At 43.9% G+C, this 22,975-nt stretch overlaps 1 protein-coding gene across 1 annotated transcript; it reads right to left on the minus strand.

Annotated features, from left to right (window-relative positions):
* Positions 1–9,373: 9,373 nt before the first annotated feature.
* nog2 (noggin 2) lies at positions 9,374–11,682 on the minus strand. Its single transcript, XM_086016861.1, has one exon. The coding sequence runs from the start codon at positions 10,754–10,756 to the stop codon at positions 10,124–10,126; it is 633 nt and encodes a 210-aa protein (XP_085872987.1). The 5' UTR covers positions 10,757–11,682; the 3' UTR covers positions 9,374–10,123.
* Between the last annotated feature and the right edge of the window lie 11,293 nt (positions 11,683–22,975).

The raw sequence follows: 22,975 nt of genomic DNA on the forward strand, positions 1-22,975 counted from the left end.
ATCAATTGCACGTTGTGGAATTAAAGTAAAACCCTACGCTGTCGGTTCCCGTAAAGATGTGAACTTTTAGCATCATTCGTGGCAGGTGGTCGGGGGCGGGGAAGCCCAGCAGTATGTGGTAATAGCACCGGCGGCTTTATTGCTCTGTGACATCACCGCATCTTGCCGTCAAATTGCTTTGAACAAAACACTTCATGACATTTACATAATTATATGCATGAGTGTGATGTCACGTTGAAAGTTGGACCTGATGCACTGCAGAAACAAGAGCATCTCAACGAGGCTGTATAACACATTTGACATATTTTCAGCATGCACGGACCAGGGCTTTCTTCTTCTTCTGCAGACTTTCTTCAATACGGGTATTGGAATTTGTCCTCGATTCTGGTATTATAATAATACAATATTGCAATTTATCTGCATTGTAAAAGCCACAATGTTGACTATTCTAACTTTATTACCAAGCTTCAAAAGTTGTCATTGGTGTCCCCAAGTGCAGCTGACAGCTTGCTAAACACAAATCTAGTCACTGAAAAAGTCTGTCTGCCACTGGATGGCAGTGTTGCTTTAGTTTGCCGGTTTGGCTTCTTTCACTATAACCCATTCAAATTGACTGTGAGAAAAAAGAATTCATTTATGGAGACTTTATTCAGCACTAAACACTCACTTAAAAAAAAAATCATAATGATTATGATTTGTTCTTCTGAAGCACTTTCCTGTTGCGCATTGAGCTAACGCTCCTCAATCCAAGGCTAATAATCGCTAAAATATTTTCTGAATCAACAGCCTTGAGAGCGAGGCTTTAACGTGTGATTCTTGTGTTTTCTGTGAGGTCTCAAGTATCTTACACAGAAAAGGTTTTCTTTGTCACTCTGAGTGGTAATCTTTCCACGGTCATTTCCGCCGATTTACCTTCAATATAGTTTGTGTAAGCCGTACTGGGGGCTCAGGCGGTGGAGGCCGGTAATTAGAATGCAACACAAAACCACTCCTCCCATTTGGTTCAAGAAAGACGGAATGAGCTTAATGAGTGGTTATAGGAAAATCTGATTTTATGGGCAGGGACGAACGGGAACTCCGGTTCTTTAAGGGCCACTATCCTGCGTGTTTTAGATGTTTCCCTTTTTCAACACACCTGAGTCAAATGATCAGCTCATCCGCGAGCTCTGCAGGAGCCTGATAACGATCCAGTTTGAAGCTCTTGGGAGAAATTTATGCTTCGTTGTGTGCTTACATGACTGAAACGAATGTCATTCTTGGCTCTAGGACATTCACTTGTCCGTCATTTTTAATGTGACAAACTATTCCGAAATGAGGTGATGTTCCCATGGGGTCAACGGAAGCCCGATTTTTTGGGCTCTCCCTTCCCATTCAGGCCTTGCAACGACACTTCAACGTGTTCCAAACCTTGCAAGCCACATATGTCCATTCCCTAATTGGCGGTTCTTCTTTCCAAGAGTGATTAGGTGTTGCAAGGAGTGCAAGGCGCCTCGATTCAGTCCATCTCCAATGCCGGAGGGGACAAAAGAGGTACCCACTTCTTCTGTGGAAGCGAGGGGGCCGTTGACACCAATGAATCCCCCCTTTCCCACTTCCTCTCCCGTGTGTTGGGGTTATGTCAGGAATTTCCTGGGTCCCATTGTCCCCTGGGTGCTCTGTTTTTGGTAACCCATCACCAAGCATTCTCTGCTGCTCGCCGTGCCCGTTCCCTCCCCCCTTGCACACAAACAGGTCCATAACCCCCCCCGAGGCTGTGTCCCCGCGTCCCTCGGTGTGAACAGAGCACCTCGGCTGAATACAACAGACAGGCAGGCGTCAGAACATCAGGTTCAGCGGCCCGAGTCATGCACTCAGTTATTTTCACCTGTTTTGTTCCTTTGGCCTCATTGTGCGCTGAGAGCCATTCAGCAGTCAGTGCCTGTTCTGCCGTTTCAATTAGCTGAACAATCAGCCAGTTCAAGGACACAGTTATCGCCATGGCGTGATGTTTTACTCGGCGCGTTTATCTGTTTAGTAATTCAAATGGAACTGAAGCTATTTGTATTCGCTTAATTGTGTGCAAGATGATATAAAACGTAACTCTAGTTCACTGGTTAGTGGTGAGGAAAAGTTGTATTTGCTTAGATAGAGAGCATTGCAGAATGGTTGATGATCTGTTAACAGTTGAGATTATGATCAAAACTGAAAACGTACATCACCGAAGCTTGTGCTGAATCGAGTTTTTGTTGATACGGGATTCCAGCGCAGCCCTCCTGGTTAGACTTTCCCCGCCTGCTGTAGGAGTTCACCGTTTTAATCGGTTGCCTTCCATGAAAATCGTATATTTTAAAACGCAGGCAGTTTTGGATAAAACCCAGGCAAACTCACAAGCCCGGGTTTGAACTCCGACCTGAAAATTGAGGCTCGGGTTATATTCCAGACCACTACCACAATAAGTGAAATCCGAGCTGAGCTATAGAAATACCCTATTGAAATACTCCAGGCATTTAAGGTCCTTAAACATACAAAAATCATACAAACGCATTTAAACACATATTGAGAAATAGCAAGAACAATGGAGAACACAAAAAATAATGCACAGTGTAACAGTATCCCTCTGTGCTTGCACTGAACAATAAACTGACAGCCGTCACTTTCTGTAGGTGTAAAAAGCAGGATTACACTGTATGAATTTCAATACTTTTCAACAAAAACTAGGTTGCGCTGAAATACCTCCTATTTTTTTTCCCTTGTTTCCAATTTACACCATCTCAAACTAAACAAGTGCCACCACCTAGTGGTGGACAGTGGAATAACACCCAATCTAAACAGGAGTTAAACCATAACTGAGTTATAAATTGCACAATAAATAAACACAATCAGCGAAATAGCAGGACTGCAACGCTAGTTTACCGTATTTTCGTTGTAACGTAATATCGAATTAGACGTGTTCTTCTATGGTTTTCCTATTACGCAGTCTACCCTGGTGGTTGGTGCCCCATTGTCAAGGACTGTCACAATGACAAATTTCGGGGTTCCTCATGTCACCTTTAAAGGAATCATGTATCCATTCATTGCAAGCCCTGAGTGCACTTCCACTCTCGCCCTCCGGCCTTTGCTGTATTTATAAGGTCCACCAGGGCCATTATTTCCAATCACAGAGCCTCCAACGCCACATTTTGACACTCTCGTCGCTTGGCATCATTAGAAGCGCCTCCAAATAGCACAAGTTTGATTTGTTGTGCAGCGGGGCTGATGTATGTTGCCTGTGTGTGCGTGAGCTAGGACTCGCTGGGTTGTACACATGTTGCGAAGCAAGGCGCCATTGCGGCCTAAAAACTATTAGGCTCTGTAAATACACACTGTGGCGAAAGTAAACATTCTCAGCATGCCATCTAGACGCACAGAGGGGTACTCGGAGACAGCCACTGGACACTGTGAGGGGGAGGTGTGTGTGCCGTCAGGAAGATGGATATTGAAAATGTATGGTCCAATTAGAGGGGAAATTCCAGCATGTATATTGATGCAGGGATGTTTAAGTGGAGTGGTCAATTAAGGAAATTAAAGACAACATCCCTATGAAGACCAAGAAACAAATTATTATTATTTAATGGATTTATGCTCCTCTCACGGCACTTTGAGTGTTTATGTGAGCAGGACTGTGTGTGTAGTGTAGAATTTAATACTGATTTTTAGCTGTATTTGTGGCACCACTGCAGTTAAAAAAAAAAAAATCTCGGCGTAATACTACAGCAAATTAGTAAATATTTACTTCTGATTCATGATTTGAAAGAAAAATGCAGTTCTTGTTGACAATTATAAAACATGTCAATTGCTGTAGTGAATTTGAGCCCCTTGCTGAGTTGCCATGGCAACAGAATTAAGGATGTATTTTTTACAGCCATGTTCGTGTCATGCCACCCACAACTCTATTTACAGTATGGCCTTATACCTTGGTGCTTTTGCAATATACTACAAGAGATGTTGGTGTAATAAGTAATAAATATTACATACTAATATTGCAGTAATATTTTCTATTTCTGAGAAGTGTGACATATATTAACAGTGATGTGTAATTCTAAAGAATTATAATACACCCAATATGTACAATGTATGCATAATAGTTCAATTGCATATTGGTGTGTCTCAAAGAGCTTTGCCTTACAAATGCCCCCACTACGCCTTAAAAAACACACTTTATTTTGCCTGAAACAGTAATTTAGGTTGGAAAAACTTTAAAATACCAATGACTGCCATTCATGGCAACAATGTTAGTTAGCGCAACAAAGCAAGCAATTTGTTTTTACTTTTACCTTAAATTAGGGTTAAAAAAACATTCTGTCAACTTATTTCTTTGGGAAAGGCAAGAAAACCAATTTTCACAACAGCAAAACATAACAATTGGTTGAATTGCCCAACTTAAAATGCCTCCTTGAAATTTGGAGTTCATCCATGTAGCTTAATGCTAACACAGTACAAAATGTCATAGACATGCTACGGACTATAGCATTGATAGTCGTGGTGGAACAACCCTTTAGGTGACAGATATTTGGACACAAATAGCCTAGCAGCACATATAGACAGATTATATAACAATAGTAACAGGTGCGTATTCTTTATCCTATGTGTAAAACAACTTATAAGAAGTAAAATAATTATACGATCACGTGACACTATCATGTGATCGTATAAATATTATACTGCCTCTGGTGGCCAATTTGGGCACACCAGGAGGAGCAGCACAATGAATTGAATTGCAGCATTCAATTATGTTACACAAACTACTTAATCCTGTATATTCTATTTAATTATTAGGATATATTCTTAAAGAGGAAAACAACCCAAACATTTTTTTTCAAGGATATGTTCTATACAGACCCACTAGTTGAAATACGGCATTCTGATTAATGTTGCGTTTGTAGAATATGCGGTAAGCAGCAAACTCCGCCCCTTTTTAGCCATCTCAGGGGGCGACCAATCACGGCTCAACTTCAGAAAACAGGTGAGACGTGATTGGTTACCTGAGCCCTGAGTAGTTGTCATATCATTTTCAGTCAACAGAAGTGACAAAATGGCCGCCCCCGGAGATAGATGTCTAAAAATGGGTGGATTAACTCTTATTCCACAAATGCAATATTTATCAAAATGCCTTGTTTCAACTAGTGGGCTTGTGTAGAACATATTCTTGAAAAAAATATGTTTGGGTTGACTTGTCTTTAAATTGGCTGCATTATGCTCTTCAGCCTCTAAAGAATGTGTTTCACTCTCCAGTGAGCTGCCACACTTTGCCACATGTAATAAATGATCTCCTAAACTAAGTGTCAACCAGAGTCGGCCAAACCAAGACAGAGTGTTGACCGTACCCGCGGCCCTTTACGGCATCACGCACATTTCCTGCCCGTCTGCTTAATTGTCCTAAGCCCCGCTTGACGGTGTTGACCGGGGGAGGGGGGGTTCGATTTCCATCGCCTGTTCTTTCGACTGAAGTCACCTGTTGTGGCCGCCGTGTTGATGTCATGGCATGTCATGAATCCCGTGCCCATTGAGACTGAAATCCAGGTCAAGTCGTGGACGTGATGGATGTGTTGAGATCATGCTGGGCTCCTGATCCTGGATCAGCATCAAAGCACTGGAAGAGAGACAAAGAGGAGCTTTTAGAACACTCACAAAAGAACTCGCAGACATAAACTTAATAGACTTTTTGTCTTACTGACCAATCGCTGCCTTTTTGCCGCTTGGATGCTCACCAGGAAGCATCGGACGGATCTGGAAGAAAATCACTGCAAGTGCATTACATTCTAGATTGGTGTTTCCCAACCTTTATGTTGCTAAGGCATGAATTTTCACATCCCAATGTATTGACAAATTGAAATTCTGCCATCTAGTGGACTGTATATAGATAAACAAGAAACTAATATCAGTAAATTGAATCGTTTGATTTCTCACATGACCAATGGCTATTCCGGACAAAAGTATCGGGACACCTGGTCATTCCTCCGGCTGGAAGAAAACGGAAATGATTACCTTAGTGATGTCTCATTTGGGAAATGGCCTAGTTCACAATATTCATTATAGTCATTTATTTTTCTAAAATGAAGAGTTAATATTGAGTGAGGGAGAAGTGTGTCTCAATAATTTTGTCCATTATTAAGTGAGGCCTCGGCTGGCGCATTGGCTCTCATAAGTCCTAACTAATATTTGACACATACACAGCAGATGATACCCAACATTCCGTCAGTCAGACCACTAACTCATGTGGTGTCTGTGTGTGATCCACGCACCCGCCCCCTTTTCAGTGCTCCATCTAATACCCTGTCATCATCAATAACCTCAACTCTGCTGACTCACTGGCTTTTACCACCATGGGGTTTGGGCCTCAGTTGCAGCCATGCAACCTCGTCTCCGTCTGCGTTGGTGTGAGTGTTTTCGTGTGTGTGCTTTTTGGAAGGGATGCACCAATACAGAGTGGTAGTACATTTGAGTACTCACCAATGTAGAGTATGGATAACTGATCATTCCATTATGCCTTGCAAGTGTGATGAAAATGATTCAAAAACACTTAAACATAGCATATCCTCGCTGTCCTGGGGAAAAAAAAAAAAATCTCATCTTTTTTTTCATTTTTACATGAATGGTGTTTCCGCATTACAGACATGGCATGAATGTGAAAATTAAAAAAAAAAAAAAGTTTTCAAAATTAGAGATACGTGTTTTTTACAGGACGGCAACGATATGTTACATTTTTTAGAGTAACAACTTACATACATTTCACTTAAACGTAGCCTGTAACCTTTTCGTTATGTCGGTCTGAACACTAGGGGGCATAAGTTGGGTCAAATGAGTAAATCATAAAATCCCATTTTTGGGGTTGCAAAAAAAGAAAAAAAATATTTTGTACAATGTGTTGCTCATTTGACCCAAATTTTGGTTTTAAATCAATGTTTCCCTATTTGACCCAATTTGGGCTATTTTTGACCCAACTGTTTTTAACATTGCACCAACCGCGTGCATATATGTTTGTGCATGCAGGTACAGAATGAGACTTGGCCTTGTGCTTGCTCATACGACCAAAACTCTGCTAAGTGGACTTGATTCTACCCTAAAGACTTATATCGTGCTCCAACCAAGAAGGCGGCAGCGTTTACCGTGATGGGTTCTTTACGACACATTTGTGTCGTTATTTTCCAATGAGCATTTAAGCTTCAGTGAATGGTGTGAAGTAGTAAATTAGGCCACGTCGGCATGTTTCCACCAAGTGAAGACAGGAGTCTCTTAACAGTGGCTCATTTGAGGATTGGATACGTCCTCGGCTGTGACAAATAAGCTTCGCAGTCCACATTTAACCGGGGAGCTTTTTTTTTTCTCTCCCAACTTTCTCTAAATAGTCTGTATAATTCCAAGGCTTTATCAGTTTAGGTTATAAAAAAGTCAGATATTCATTTTCATTATATATTTTTTTTAATAAATTTGATGAACAGCTGCCGTTGCTCGAGATTACTTGATTTAATTTTTTGAAAAATGGCAACAACATAATCCATATCGTCGCTGATGAACACTTTCAGGCTACATTTGCAAAAGAAAACAGTTTCTACTGAAATGGCTTTTTAATTGGTTCCGAACTCAGCATTAGTTGGACAAAATATTAGGAACACCTTGGACAGTGAAGTGCACCTCAGACAGATTCTATCACAACTTTGTTAAAGAAGCTGCATGTTTGACAGTGTGCTGCTAGGTTTGCAGGTGTACCTAATATTTTGGCAGTCATTTTTGAATGAGAGGGGGCAGAACATGGCAAAGGGGCAAACAACAGAAGAATATACCTTAACCCTCTGGTGCATGAATTATGAAAGCCCGAATCAAAATCTTTTTTAAGTGTTTTTAAACTTTCTGGGGCATGAAAAAAACAAATTAAAACTTTTTTTGCAAAAATGATTATATTTTCCTATATACATCAAATAAACCCATAAAAATCGAATGTCAGAATGAGCTAAAATGATTTTTATGGTAAAACTGAATCATTTCCTTTTATGTTCAGAAACATATTGCAGCACAATTTTAAACTTAAACAATTTAAGGGCCTATTTTTTTTGTGCTAAATAAGAAAATGAACAACGTTCACAATTATGAATCTCTTCTCAAATCTGACTCAAGATTTCAAAACATCTCCAATGCAGAACAATTTTGTGAGTCTCCATCCTTTAATTGGTTGTGCAGGTGTGCCTAATGCTTCAAGTCAGTTGGCTTGAATGAGATTCCTATAGGTGATAATGATTTCACCTGCACCACGTTGCCGGGCTCACCTCAGACCCCCACATTGGGTCGGGGGTACTGATGGGGCAGGCAGCCAGGGGGTCTTCTTGTGTCTAAAAGGTGCGCACTTCAGTGGCTGGAGCCAGGGCGGCGTATTGCCTTTCACACGCTTCTAAAATACTCTCCGGGCAGAGGCTGAAAGGGTTACTGTTTCCCAAAGTGCTTCATTCTGCGCAGTCGAGAGGGGGCGGCTGAGTGGCGCCGTCGAGTCAGAGACGCACTTTCGAAAAAACCCCGAGACATCATCAAGAAAGAAGCTGACAGTAAGGAAAGCAGCCCACCCTCCCCTTCTTCTTTTTATTTATTTATTTATTTATTTTTTTAAACTGGCACGCTGCACTCCCTCTTCCCAGCCTCCTCTGCTTACCAAATCCCTTCAATGGCTCCCTGTCACAATGACTGGGCGGCAAGTGTCAAATCGAGCCCGCAAATGCGCATTTTACGCACGCAATTGGCGCATATAGCACCATGGAGCTTTTCTGAGTCACGCGTCTATTTAAAGCCGTGATTGCGTCGCTTACTTAGTGAGTCATTTGATTCCACAATTGGCTAGTATCTCTATCATGTTTCGCTATTAGGAAAAAAAAAAAAAAAAAAAAAACACAGTTGAGCAATGTTTCGTGGGGTTTTGTTTTTTTTCTCCCCTCCTAGCCCCCCCCCCCCTCCTCTCAGTGCAGGGTGGTCAGACTAGAATAGGCGCCGGTCTCCAAATACCTCAGTGGAACTTGTGTGCGGCGTCCAGAGCCTGCAGACAGACACCGTTTGAAACGTCTGCATCATATTTGAGCCATTATGTTAACACCTCGGCAGCACGGACATAAGAGGGGAAGGAGGGGGGTGGGGGGTGAATGTGCATCAGCCCCCTCCACCGACAACCCCCCCCCCGCTCTCTTTCTACTCCTCCCTCCGGTTGAGACAAATGCATGCCAGTCCTGTTTGTGGTGGTCGAACTATGCGCATCACGCAGTATAGTAAATCACAAACTTTCTGCACTCACTGTGGCAGTGGAGCGCCCGGCAGCCCACGCAGATATCCCCGCAGCGTGGATGAGCATATGCAATACGACATACACTAAAAGCACATGCAGGATGAAAACATGGACTTTATTGCTCGAAACGGGACCATAACATGTACACTTGGATGCTGTTTTCAGTTGTTTATTTTTTTTGTGTCTTTTTTTTTTTGTGTTCGTTTTTGATAATTCAAGTAGACATCTCCCATATTTTTTTCTGGTATATTCTGCTATTCTCTGTCCTTATGTTCTATACTCACAATCGTTAAAATAATAAATAAAACATACAGATTTGTTTATTTCTACAATACTATGTATTCCCAAAAGAAAAGAAAAAAGCTGAGTTCACGCCTTTATATATAATCTTTAACCTCAACTTCTGTTTTTTTTTTTTTTTTTTAATTTTTTTTTTTTTTACAACTTAATATTGATATTAATATACAAAAACTCTAGGCAGCATTGCAGTGAAATAACAGTCAGTTGAAAAAAAAAAAAGTTCACCTCTTGGAGAGGTGTAGCATATGCATCATCAATGTCTCTTAGAAAAAAAAAAAAAAAGCTCTTCCATATGAAGTGCTGCTGTCCCCGCCCCCATCCACCCAAAACGTCTCAGGGATGACAATAAAATATGGTCCTGGTTCAATTAGAAAAAAATAGCTGCATTCCTCTTAAATATGTACAATGTTGGTATTTCACTTTTGTTTTTTTTTTAAATGCTATATAAAAAAATAGATTTGCTATGGTGCCCACCTCTGTCGAGAGTTAACAGTGCAATAGAAACCAGTCCACTCCACACATAAGCGTCCAGCTCCTTGGACAGGATCAGCACGAGCACTTGCACTCTGAGATGATCGGGTACTGCACCTGTATCCACGTACAGTATTTCTGTCTTAAAAAGCCTTGGCAGTACCACCGCAGGAATATCTTGTTGATGGACTTGACAGGTTTGCAAGACATCCCCTCCGGGAATGAACAGGAGCGCTCCGAGAAGCAGTTGCCCTCCTTAATGTAGCGCGGCCAGAACCTCACCCCCAAATCCTTCCAGGTGTACACCACGGGACAGTGCGTGTAGGTCCACAGCCACTGCAGGAATTTCCTGCGCGCCTTCTTGCCCACCTTGACGCGCTTCCCGTAGGGGGTCTCGCTGAGCTCCAGCTTCTTGATCTCGTTGGGCATTGGCCCCTGCAGCTTGACGTCTGGCGCCGAGTGGTTGCCGAGCGCCGGCGCGCCGATGGACATGAAATTGGGGTCGAAGTGGCTGCCCAGCTTTTTCCTCAGAGTCCTCTCGGACAAGTCCTGCTCCCGGGGGTCGTAATCCGGGTCGGGGTCCTCCTTGAGGTCGGGCACGGGCAGGTGGTCGCTGGGGGACGGACGGAGGCGTAGATAGTGCTGGCACACTCCGACGTGGACGCACAGCAGCATGTAGAGAAGCAGCGGAGGGTGAGAGCTGCCCATGGTTCCTCTTGGGGGGACTTTTGACGCGCGGCAAATGACACTTCTACTTCAGAGGGGCAGCCTGACGCTTCATATATTTGACAAGTTCACTTCACGGGCGACACTTTAAATAGACCACTTCACGGTCCGCCGGTGGTTGGGAGTGCGTCAGCCTCAAATAAATAACACACACACACGCACGCACACACAAAAAGTGTGAAATGGAGAAGATGCCTTTGCCCAGCGCCCGCTTGGATTCACTTCGGGCTCCTCTCGGTTGTCATGGTTACCACTGGGACGACTTGAAGCCACGGCGAAACAGTCACTGGATGACAGAGCTGCATGGAAACACGAGTTGCTTCCAAAAAGGTGCCCGGCAATGAGGGCTGCCTTTTTTTTTTTTTTTTGCGCACCGACGTGCCCTCGCGGGACACGCTCCACGCACTTGCTTTACACACACACACAAAAAGACAAGTTGTAGTATTCCAGCCGGTGACGGTGTCTCGCGTCAAAAGCCCATTTAGCTCCCCCAGAGAACGCTCCAAATATATCGCTCTTATTATTCCACGCAATAAGACGCAAAAAGAGTTGAGAGCTCCCTTTCAATGCGTCGTGCCCACGCAGGGAATCTCCTTGTCATGCATGGCGAAAGTCCCCCAAAAAATGTGCAAGGCTGCAAGCAAAATCCTGATTCTCCTTCTGCTCCGGTGGCTGCCACAGAAGCTCCCCCACTTGAGTGGCGAGTGCGTGAGTATGCAGGAGAGAGAGAGAGAGAGTTCGAGAGAGAGAGCGAGAAAGAGAGCGAGAAAGAGAGAGAGAGAGAGAGAGAGAGTTGGCGCCGCTTCCTCTGAGCCGAAGCACACAGCGTGCGTGGGTGACCGTGTCTGCAAGCGAGTGGGTGCTCAGTCCCAAGTTAAATATCCCCCTCCGACGCTACAAAGTGTCAGAGGGGCCTGCCCACCCCTGGGCCACTCTCACTGATTGACAGTGCCCCCTTTGGGCCACCCCCACCGAGCCCTCCCTTCGCAACGTGGAAAATGTCAGACACGATCACAGAGCCAACCGGGTCCGAACTAGCGCGCGCTTTTGGTCCACATGTGCACGATCGGATTGATTCGAGCTTCACTTTCAAAACCGTTTCAAGTTGGCTGCGAGTGAGTGAGATGCACTAATAGTTTCAATACGCTGTCTATATGCGAGCTGAGCGAGGAATGGATGGGAAACGTTTAGGAGCGGAGGAAGAAAGAAAAAAAAAAAAAAAAAGGGGCATCACATTCCACCTTTGTTCATCAGGATTTGGGTCTACACAGGAATTGGCCCCGTTGAACTCAGAGGTCACAAAATAGGCGCGTAATTAAGGGCTATAAATGGCCAGGGATAACTAAACGGAACTTTTCCCATGCTAAGCACTCATTATGAGCACTGCTGGTGCATATAGAACATTAGGCTAACATGAAAACAAACGGAATATTTTGCAACTGTTTCTTTTATTGCGTTTTGGATGGTCTGTTTTTTTCTGTCAATTAGTGAGTCTCTCTTTTGGGTCGGTCACTAGAGGGCGTTCATCCAGCAGAGTCTGAATGTCGCCTGATGCTCTGTATTGAGTGCTTTGAGTGGGACATTCTTAGGCTGCCACTCAATTAAATGACAGTCAAGAAAAAAAAATAAAGTATACTTATATTTTTTTGTTAAGTACCCACATGTCAAGGGCTGAACAGGAAATTCCTGCTTACCCCTCTCTGCATGCGTCTTGGTGGTCATGCGGTCGATGATTAGGGTGCCAGGGCAGACGGCTCAGTGGGCAACGGGGACAGTCGGGCTGAGCTGGTTACTGTAGGACGGTCGGCGTCCATTGTTTTCCCTCCACGGGCCGTAGGATGGCCGCGGAGCGAGCGAGCCCACCCCGTGGGGGCTAGCGGCACTCCCCCTTTCCTCAGCAAAACACACAGTGAACAGAGGAGAGAGGTGACTGCACTGTGGACAATCCGTGTAACGTTGGCTCTTTCAATTTTCAATGGCCCATCAAAAATAAGAATGAAAATATGAAAGTGTGATTTTTTTAAAAATTTTTTTAAAAATCTGACAATAAAAATTGTGTATTTTTTTGATATTTCAATTTCAGGCCCAGATCAAAACGGGGCGATAAGGACTGAATTTGATTTGAATATTTAACGAGTTGGACAATCGTGACTCTCTCCCGCACACCTGCCGATGGACACTCGGGCGCAATCATTGTACCTCCAAAATCATCACTTCTCAGGAGACCCCAAAAACGGCACGTATAAACGGTGGATTGAGGAGCCACAAGTCAGTCCATGACACATTATTAAAAAAAAAATGCTTGGTTGTTTTTCTAACCGATTTGCTGAGTAGCTGTTGATTTTGATCAGATTGGGTTACCTTTACCCAAGATTGTGTTAATTATTTTGACCCAACAGATTGGATCGAAGATTGGATTTGGGTGGGCTGAAAAGCTGATGCTGGTCGCCATTTTGGAGTTGATGTACTGAAGATGAAGTAAATTTAATGTAAGATACTTAGAAAACGTTGGTGGCAGCTGGCTGACTTTAGACACAAAGATTGGGGTCCAAATCCCAACCGGGGAGGACCGCAACATCCGGTTGCGTCCCAAGACCCTTTACGCCGTATGCCGTTCTCAAGTCCGGATAAACATTGGGTGGGTCAGAAAGAGAATTTGGTGTTAAAACTGTTCCAAATTCTTGGCCCAACTTACTGAGTCAACTCCTCAACCCAACCCACTGGGTATGAATACTATAACCCAGAAATGTCTCGTCCTCTTTTGGACCCAGTGCTGGGTTTGCAATTTCACCCAATTTGGGTTACTTTTAACCCATCTGGTGTATACATACAATTGCTCATTTATAACTGTAAGAAGTACAATGTTTGAAATGAGAACAGACATCATGGCGTTGGGTCATTCGACAGATCGCGGTGGTAGTGCGGCAAACTTCCTGGTCACGTAACCCAGGAAATACCAAAATCAGTCACATTTTCATTCGAAATGTTTCGAGAGCCAATGGAAAATGGAAAGACCCAACGGTACACGGATTGTGGAGACTCGGTAGACAAGGTGACGAAGAGGAAGATTGGGGGGGGGGGGGTACTGGGGGCAGCGTTGGTGCCGAATGGCAGTTTACTGTGGAATGGCTAATTAAATGAGACCATAAAAGGAGCCCGGCTCGCTTTAACGAAGCCCGCCGACCTCTGACGAGCGGGGCTGGGAGGCCGGCGGGTTCGGTTCGCCGAAAATTGGGCTTGTATAACAAGGGGACTTAGCTCTTTGGTTTTGCAGTGATTGTTCACGCTCCCTTAGGTCTCAATAGGGCGCATGGTGAGGGTGCGTCGGAGGGGAGGGTGGTGGTGGTGGTGGTGGGGGGGGGGGGCAGCCCTTAGGCACGGATAGGACCCCCTTCTCCCCTTTGGCTGTGAATGCTATACACACATAACACATACACAAACACACACGAACACCCCTATGGCTCCATACAAAGGGCTCTACCCAAGGTCCAGGCAGGGGCTTAGCCAGCACGGGGGCACAGCAAGGGGCAGGCCTGGCCAGACTGGCTGGCTATGCCCACTGGGGATTGGTAGAATGGCACAGGGGGGTGGGAGGGAGACTGACAGCTTGGAGAAGGAGTCTCACATAAACGGCAAAAGAAAAAAAAAAATCATCACATTGCCTTTGAAGGAATGCCAGCCCAGAAGATAAGGAATTCAACTTCGCTAAGTGGAAATCAGCTTTTAAAGCATCACATCAACACCATGTCTCGTATTTACTCCTGCACAGTATAACCAAATATTTTTGAGGAATTGTGTTGCGAGAAATTCACAAACACAAGCAATTTTTCGATATTTTTTGTATCGCGGTCATGGTGGAATTCTTCGTCTTTATCCCTGAACCACAACAATTACCACCCCCCCCCCCAAAAAAAATAAAAAAAACTGCTGGGAGCACAAATAAATAGCTTTCCACCATTGCCTGTCAATATTGCATTCTCTCTATTCCCCCATTGCCCTCGCCATGTTCTCCAGTTCTTCTCCAGTTCTTTTCTCTCTCCCCCATTTTCGTCTCGGAGCGTTAACCCAAAGCAGATGGCTCGGGAAGCGTGTCAAAAATCTGTCTCCCGTTAACGCTACTTTTGAAGCCCCTTCTACATTTTTGTCTCCCCCCCCTATAAATGATCGCTAAGTTATTTATTTTTTTGCAAAATAGCCAGTAAACAGCATCAAAGTGTTTCTCAGTTTTACGATGACAAGGAGGCGATTAAAACGCTTGTCCAACTCATTGAAAGACCTCCGCCAGCCTGATGCAATCGTCTCTCCAAAGCGTGGCATCGTTTGTTTAGTTTCCATGCTGTTGGGATGGAGAAAACGTCGAGACGCGATTCGCAGTAATCACGTCTTAGACGGCTTGTTGGCTTGCGCGCGCACGCCCGCCTTGTCAGTTTTATTTTTACTTTAGATTTCACGCGCAATCAATCACACGGGAGATCAATGTGCAAGCGGATTAAAAACAACACAAACACATCACCCTGACTCCTATTCCTACTTTGACCAGATTTTACCAGACGGTTAGTCGATTAAAAAACACGATAAATTAATTCGACGGTACCTGTTCGTCGCGGTACACAAAGTGAACAAAGCATGAATGTGACATCATCAAGTCAACTTTTCACATCCCAAGTCAAAAAAAAAATCTTCGCACGCCGCATCGTCAGAATCCACCTGATGTTACGTTTACGTTACCTTTAGTCCAGCATTATAACTTGCTGAGTTGTAAATGACGATCATTTTGTTGCACTGCTAAAATTTGAGAAATACGAACTGTCCGTAGACTACTAAAATAGGGGTTTCAGGGTTGCCATGGATTAGCAGTTAGTTTAAGGTCAAATGACTTCATATTGTTGCTTTTAATTTAATCAGCAGTAAGCGCTCTGTTCTTTATAAGGTATACGCGCAATTATCTACTTTTGGCCGGAGGGCTTGTACTGTGAGTGAAGGCCTATTAGTGTTTTGTGAGCCATTCGCCCTTTTGCTTGATGAATTGCCGCTATTCTTCTGTAATGATACCCGGCGACTGCGAACTGGTGTGACCTCATGGCATTCCATTACTCACATCTCACAAAATCAAAGTTTAAAAAAAAAAAAAAACACAACAAAAAAAAAGAAAAACCCAAACCATACCATGTTCTTTTCAATGGTCGCATCTCGCTTTGAACGAGCAAAGACGGTGAGACCCCCCCCGCCCCATCCTTTTACTCATCACGCTCCCCCTAGCCCCCACCTCGTCACCCCCTCGCCCCGGAGCAGCGAGTGATGAGGGTGGAATTAAATTGATCACCGCCTTCCGGAAAACAACAGGAAAAAATAGTGCATTCCGAAACGCCAGGAGGGCGTTCCCGCTGGTCTTCCCTATGGCAGGATGACATCATTGGCCTGTTGCCCAATTCCCATCGTTCACAATAGAGTCACTGTTGCCGTCTCCACAGTGGCACAACAGCCAAAAGGGGAAGAGCGGGCAAGACAGAGAGATAGAAAGCAAAAGGGGGGAGAGAGAAGGAAGGACGCTGGCGGTGCCCAAACATTTTTAGACTACAACTTCAGATGAATCAGGATTGCTGCAGATACCAAGTGTTGTTTAGATGGTTGCCATGGCAGCGATACCAAACACTGCTGGATATCACAGCTTATTTAGAGGTTTCATTTATCCCAACCAGTAGAAGCATTTTTGGATTTCACTGTATATAAAAATTTTTTTAAAAATGTCCTCAAAAAGACATCTGCGCCAGCGATTTCTCATGAACTCACCTATGGTTAAATGCGTGAAACAGTCCAAGATAGACGATCTCGTGAAACTCATCGGGTGATCAGGTCCCCAGATTCTATGAAGAAGATGTTGGTTGCAATCAAGTGTGGTTGACAGGGTCTTGAGGAAACCAATAACGTCCTTCATATCGCACCTTTAAAAAAGTGCTTTGACTGACAGAAGAGTGTAAATAAAACACAGTAAGATAGCAGTCCTCATGCTCATACAGTATTCTGAATAACAAAAAAAAAAAAATTGAAAAGCCCAGATAGACAACCGACTCTGTGCAATCAATCAATCAATTGGGTTTGTTCAAGAGACCGTATTTTTTGTCAATGGCAAACATTCTGTTTTTGGACCTAGAAGAAAAAAATGCAGTTTTCCTGGAGCACATATGAGTGTAGATTGTACTTTATGTAACACTAATTGAGTTCTAGGACTAAATTCCTGCCCTTCAGAGTATATTACTTCCTCTAATGTACCATTTAGAGCAAAGTACTGGACTCCAAGGTAACATGTCCATATCTTTTTCCAGGGCATCTTTGAGGGTACCATCACTCGGCAGGTAACCCTGGAATTAAGAAGGAATAAGTTGCTGCATGTGCCAGTGGCCCATCAAGACAAGGCAAAAAAGTGCCTTGTACAGCTAATGAAAGTGTAGTCTGGTGAATGACGAGGGCAAGCTAGGTAAACCCCGACCGCGAGCGCCGGCGTTCCGTGCGACCGCTAAGCCATTGCGCTGCCGCAAGCCGTCGTGTCCAAACGAAAGCGTTCGACCCGCAGCCGCTGACCACAACAGATGTTCCTTTGCCCGCCCCCTGGCCGCAGCATGTGTGTTCTGTTGAGTCTGGGGCCAAGATACTTCGCAGACTGGCACTGGCTAACAAAAACAAAGCGAAGGAAAGTCGGCGATGGCGTCTTTGCGAGTCTGCGGCGGCGCGTGGCTTGAGGTGGTTCTGTTTAAGGCTGGCAGCCTCTTCGACCACATGAAACACATTGTCCTGCATGCCACGCTGCCAAATGAGCCCCCGCAGGTCACAAAGACGCAGCGGGGGCCCAACGGCAAGGCACCTCCCAGGGTCCTGATCAAGCAAATAGAGGGGGCGCCGGATCCCGGTGCCCTCTCCAGAGCGTTGACGATTAAAGCTTGAAGTCGAATAATCGGTAATCACCTGTTTTGACTTGCCTGTCTGCCGCCATCGGACTACCGGACTACAGCCGTCTGCGGAGGAGGAAACACAGAGACAGAGAATATCCGTACTTACATATACGGGAAACGTGAGGACATTCTGAGCCGACCTGCCGGTAACCTCAACTGACGCCGTTGCTCTACACACAGTTGCTAACGCTTTAACTATAAATCCTCATTTGCTCATTTCTTCGTCACTCAACAGGACAGACCGCCTTTTAAAGGCACATACGCGTCAACGTTACAGATACTACAGTCTAGATTGTGAGGATGGCTACCCGAATTGGAATATGTTGGTATTATATACATGTAGCTTTAAAATATTACTTGGTGGATTTTGTTGATCGTGGGGCTGGTCTGGAACGAAACCTCCACGATAAATTAAGTAAAAAGTCGTCTGAAAAAGAAACACTCAACTAAATACTACAATATCTTCCTAAGTATGGCGACAAAGTATTTTGTTATTTATTGTCCCTTTGCTTGTGAAGCACGCAGGAGGCTGGGATGGCGATGGCTTGCCGCGGTGCCAGGAGAACTGGGAAGTCTTTGGCAAATGTCTCGCCGACATGTGAGCGCGCACCGCCGCCCGGGGGGTGCCTCGGCGCTTGGGAACCGGACGGGACGGGGCGGCGGTCTGACAACAGGCAAAGTGTACGCCGATAGATAGTTTGTCTAAGGGATGTAGCAGATGTTGACTCATACTGGTTTGCTAATCGGGAGCCACAAGCCCCTGGAGCCATGAGCAAACACCAGCGTCTGCCTTTCTCTCCCCCGGCCGAGCGGGAAAGAAAGATGTGGGATGAGGTACGCGTTAAACACTGAAGAGGAGTAATGAAGTCATGAGAAATTGGACAGACTTAAGGGCACTAAAGTGCGGTTAAGTCAGAACTCTGGAAATATAAAAAATAAAGCCTCCCTCAGACCTCAAGCTGCTTATGTCTCAATGAAGGATTAATGCGTCTTTTTTTAATGGGAACTCAGTGGGAACGGGGAACTCCCATTCCCACCCACCTGTCATACTCAATGAGAATTTCTCATTCGGTGACTGACTGCCTGGTGGAACACACATCGGTGATAACCTAAAGCAGCGGTTCTCAAACCGGGATCGTAGTAAATTCACCTTTTTTTTATATATATACTGTAGTCCTTAGTTAGCAAAATATTTTTGCACTTTGCACTTATGAAATAGCTGGACGGCTCATGCCATTCTTGATTCCTCCCGAAATTGCGGCCAATTGATCAAATTTGACCTCGTCAATCCCCGCCAGCCGCTGAAGTGGAAACCTTCGCAGAGTGGGACACAAAAGAGACCTATGAGGCAGGAGGCAGACACCAGTCAGCGTTCTGCATCCACGGGGCAGCAGACAGAAGCTGTTAAACGCATTCACACTCCAATAACTTTCACAAGTCGCGGACAGAAAGGGAGAGACAGAGAGAGACTGAGAGAGAGAAGTTAGATCAACAAGGAGCTATTGATAGCAGAGATCTGCGCTGGTGTCAGTCTAGAAGGCAAACAGAATCACAATTGTGGTTTGTGCCAATAACCTTGTTGACCTTATTTAACCTTGGATTTGGCCAGTCGAGAGCTCCGAGAACAAGAGTGTCCATTCACAAAAGAAAATTGGGAAATCCATGTTTGTGCTAGCATGCCATGAATATGACTATTGACACACCGCTGGACCGTTGGCCCTGTTCATCGATAGTCATTCTTCCACACAAAAAAAGTTCATACAATGAAGTTTCAGATTATTTGGGATAATGTGAAATTAACTTTAAGTGTAAAAAAAAAAATCATAATTTCTGAGTGAGTTACATCATCCATTAGCAAAGCTAAATTGATCAAATAATATACTTGTGACCTCTGATGTATGCAGTAACATCGGGATTCACTTCAGATTTTCAGACGTCTGTGCTTACTGTGTAGCTTCTGTATTGTTTTCTCTCTAGAAACTCATTCATTCACCTGCTAATTTGCTGTTCATAGGTGATTACTTTCCAGCACACGTCTGTTGAATGGGTTCTCTACCACCAAAGCATTTAGGGTCTTTCGCTGCTCAACATTTCACACTATGTTAGCGATTAGCATGTCTTTTTTCTGTTACTTACTCCTCATCCTCCTTTAGTGACACAAGTGCATCCCATTTGCTGCCATGGAGGCGAGGATTAGTGATTTAGAGGCTCCGCACCATGAAAAGACAGCGTTTAGCCGCGCGAGCTAGCCAGCCGCAGCTCGTAGCAGGTTAGCTTAGCACATAGCATTCCCCGGTAGTTCTCTATTGATTTATTCATTTATCCATCTAACAAATCAGTGCTTTTTTGGTCAGTTTTTGCGAGAAAACACCATTATAGAATGTAATCCATCCAACCGAAGTGCATTTGACACTTTTGGGACAAAATGAGTCAACAAAACCTGTTGTCATTTAAATAACATTCATCCTAATGACCGACCATTAACGTCAATCCAAGTTTGTTGTTGTAGCAAAGCATCACGTAAGGAGGTGGAGGTCTGAAGGGTGACGGGGGAGATGGGCGGTTAGACGTTCATGCACGTGGGCTATCTGGGCCACAGACCTGCAATGAAATATTTGCCTTTTTTATTAATCAAAACCACAATCATTCCTTAACCTTAGCCAAGGTTTTTCTTTATTTACTTTAAGCACACCCTCACTCATAGTTTATTTTGCCTTCCCCTTAAACGTGCTTTTCTGATTTTTCCGCCACTCTCTGGCTGCAAAAACATGTAAACACAACACTGATGCATGCACATGTGAAATGACCATTATATTCCGATACAGTATTTCCAGCAGTTGGCAATATCCATGTTTAACCGCTATAGTAGTGTTTGTGTACACTGTATGCAAGTATGAAGGGATTGAGGGAAATTTATTTATTTATTTTTGTCTCCAGATTTTTGAGGCCATCGGAGTATAAAACAATGGATAATAGCAATGACTAGTTTTTGCCTTGGCTTTGGCCCGATTAAAATCTCTGATACAATTCTGATGCATATTTCATTCAACATTTGAAAGAGTATTTTTTTTTTCATAGTCCTTTTTCCCCCCCTAGAGAATAAAGGCGTCTTTTCCTGACTAGAATATGTAATGTTTGGAAAATAAAGTCCTATCTTCATTATTTATTTATTTTTACAAATGCATTCACACATTAGAACCTATTTAACATGAATTTGTTACCGTTACAAATTTTCTCTCAAAAATAGGGTTTTTTAATTCAGATTGTAGTTCTTGTACACTCACTTAACACAGCGTAATAAAATTTCAATATAATTTTATAGTTCTTGGAAAATTTGGGACTTGCCTGTTTTTTTAACTACATTGTTCCCCTAGAGTTGTTAGAGATCTTTTCTATTTTCCTTTTTTCAAAATTAACCCTTTATTTACTTAATATATCAACTTAGAACACCCTACAAAAACAAAAGTCAGAAATAGTCATGAGCCAGAAATAGTGAAAAAAAACCTCAACTAATTTTACACAATTAAGAAAAAAATGGAGGTGACTTCTGCACACACATTTGACTCCTCCCCTTTATTAAACTCTGACTCGTCAACATATTCCACCTCCATTCTCATAACATTTCCTCCCCCCTTGTAAGGAATCCCCGCACCCCAAATCCCGTTCTCCGATACTCTCATGCCGACTTTCTTCAATCACTTACGTAGGTGTCTGAGATAAAGAGGATGTTATTTATGGGGAGCAGTCAAAAAAGTGCGGTCGGATTGAAAGACATAAAGGCACACTTGAAGAACCTCAGTCTGTCTGGTAACAGTGTGTGCGTGCGTTCGTACGTGTGTGTGTGTGTGCGTGTGTGGTGTGGTGTAATTACAGCCAGGTTCCTGGTGTGGAGCCCAGTACAAGTATCGTCAGTCTGTCTGTGGCATGCGGCGGTGCTGCCGACCTTCTCCCTCTCTCCTCTCCTCGTTCCTTCTCCTCTTCCTGGCCGTTGCTTCTCCCATACGTTCTAATGGCACGGCTGGCTCCTTTCCAGATGATTTCCCCCGTGCGTGCATCTGCTGTTTACGACCGTACACAAAGTTAAAATGCGTCCTTTGCAATGCTCTGAGCTTTTACTTAGCGAGGAGATCATAACATAAAAACGCTGTGTGTGTCGACAGTATGTGTGTGTTGAAATTAGTGATCCTGCTGGCTCCAGATGCTGTTTGCCTGTCCTGTTTACCAGGCCATCCCACGGCTAAATCTCGATGCTGTGCTGGGACGTAAGTGCACAAATGCGTGTGTGTGTGTGCGTGTGTGAGTGGATTCATCATGGGGTACATACAGTAGATCTGTTTCCACAGTCACATCAGGGTCTCACAGACAGCCGCATCAAATATATAGAGGTCATTTTTGGTTGTTGTATACTATTAAATATTGTATTATGTTATAGGGATACAAGTTCTGACTGTCTGCGAGGCCATGAAGGTACTTGAATGCGATTGGATAAAATGGCTAGGGGTGGGGCCGGTGCGATCAAGGATGCAGAGAGACGAACGCGCGCACAAGCAAGTTGACGACTGAAAAATCTATCAATGATGCCATCGATTAGTCAAAGTCGATTCTGTTATCATCGCCTTGGCGTCGATGACAAAAAAAGCGTACATATTCGCGCAAACACGTACAGACACTCGACAACACATTTTGATGTCCTTAAGTGCCGCACTAGTATAAAAAACAAGTTCAACGTTGGATAATACAACGTAAAAACATAAATGGATACTCACCCCTTACTTGGACAGCAAGTGATGGATGCAGGTGGGGAAGAGGAGAAGAGTGACGACTGAAGGCGAGTGATTTCAGGCTTTTTAGCCTTCTTCACATTCACGATAATGTGAAAAACTTGAAAAAGTGTAAATCATTAGTCATCGTGTTGCTTTGTTGTACTTGGCAAGTTCGTTTCTACACGTAATAGTCCTGAAAGCTCTTTTAAAATCGGCAACAATCGGCCCATTTTTTTCACACATTAACATTAAAGATAGGTAAGGTAAGTGGTAAGGGACCAACTTTATTCACAATATATTTTCTTACTTAATCAGCCGATGAATCGGTTATCTGAATTTTATTCTGACAAATATCAGAATCCGCATCGGCCTAAAAAAATCCATATTTTAGCCATATTGTACCGAGCAGCCCGGACAGACATGTGCACCGCATTCACGCGTTTTCTTTGCTGTCACCTTCCATAGTGCCATCCCTACCAAAAATCTTACAC

This window comes from Filicampus tigris, chromosome 19, assembly GCF_054856515.1.
Source record: "Filicampus tigris isolate MCC_2025a chromosome 19, RoL_Ftig_1.0, whole genome shotgun sequence".
Taxonomy (NCBI): Eukaryota; Metazoa; Chordata; class Actinopteri; order Syngnathiformes; family Syngnathidae; genus Filicampus; species Filicampus tigris.

Excerpts from the sequence above, each read along its gene's own strand:
- nog2 (XM_086016861.1), bottom strand. The coding sequence starts at position 10,756 with ATGGGCAGCTCTCACCCTCCGCTGCTTCTCTACATGCTGCTGTGCGTC.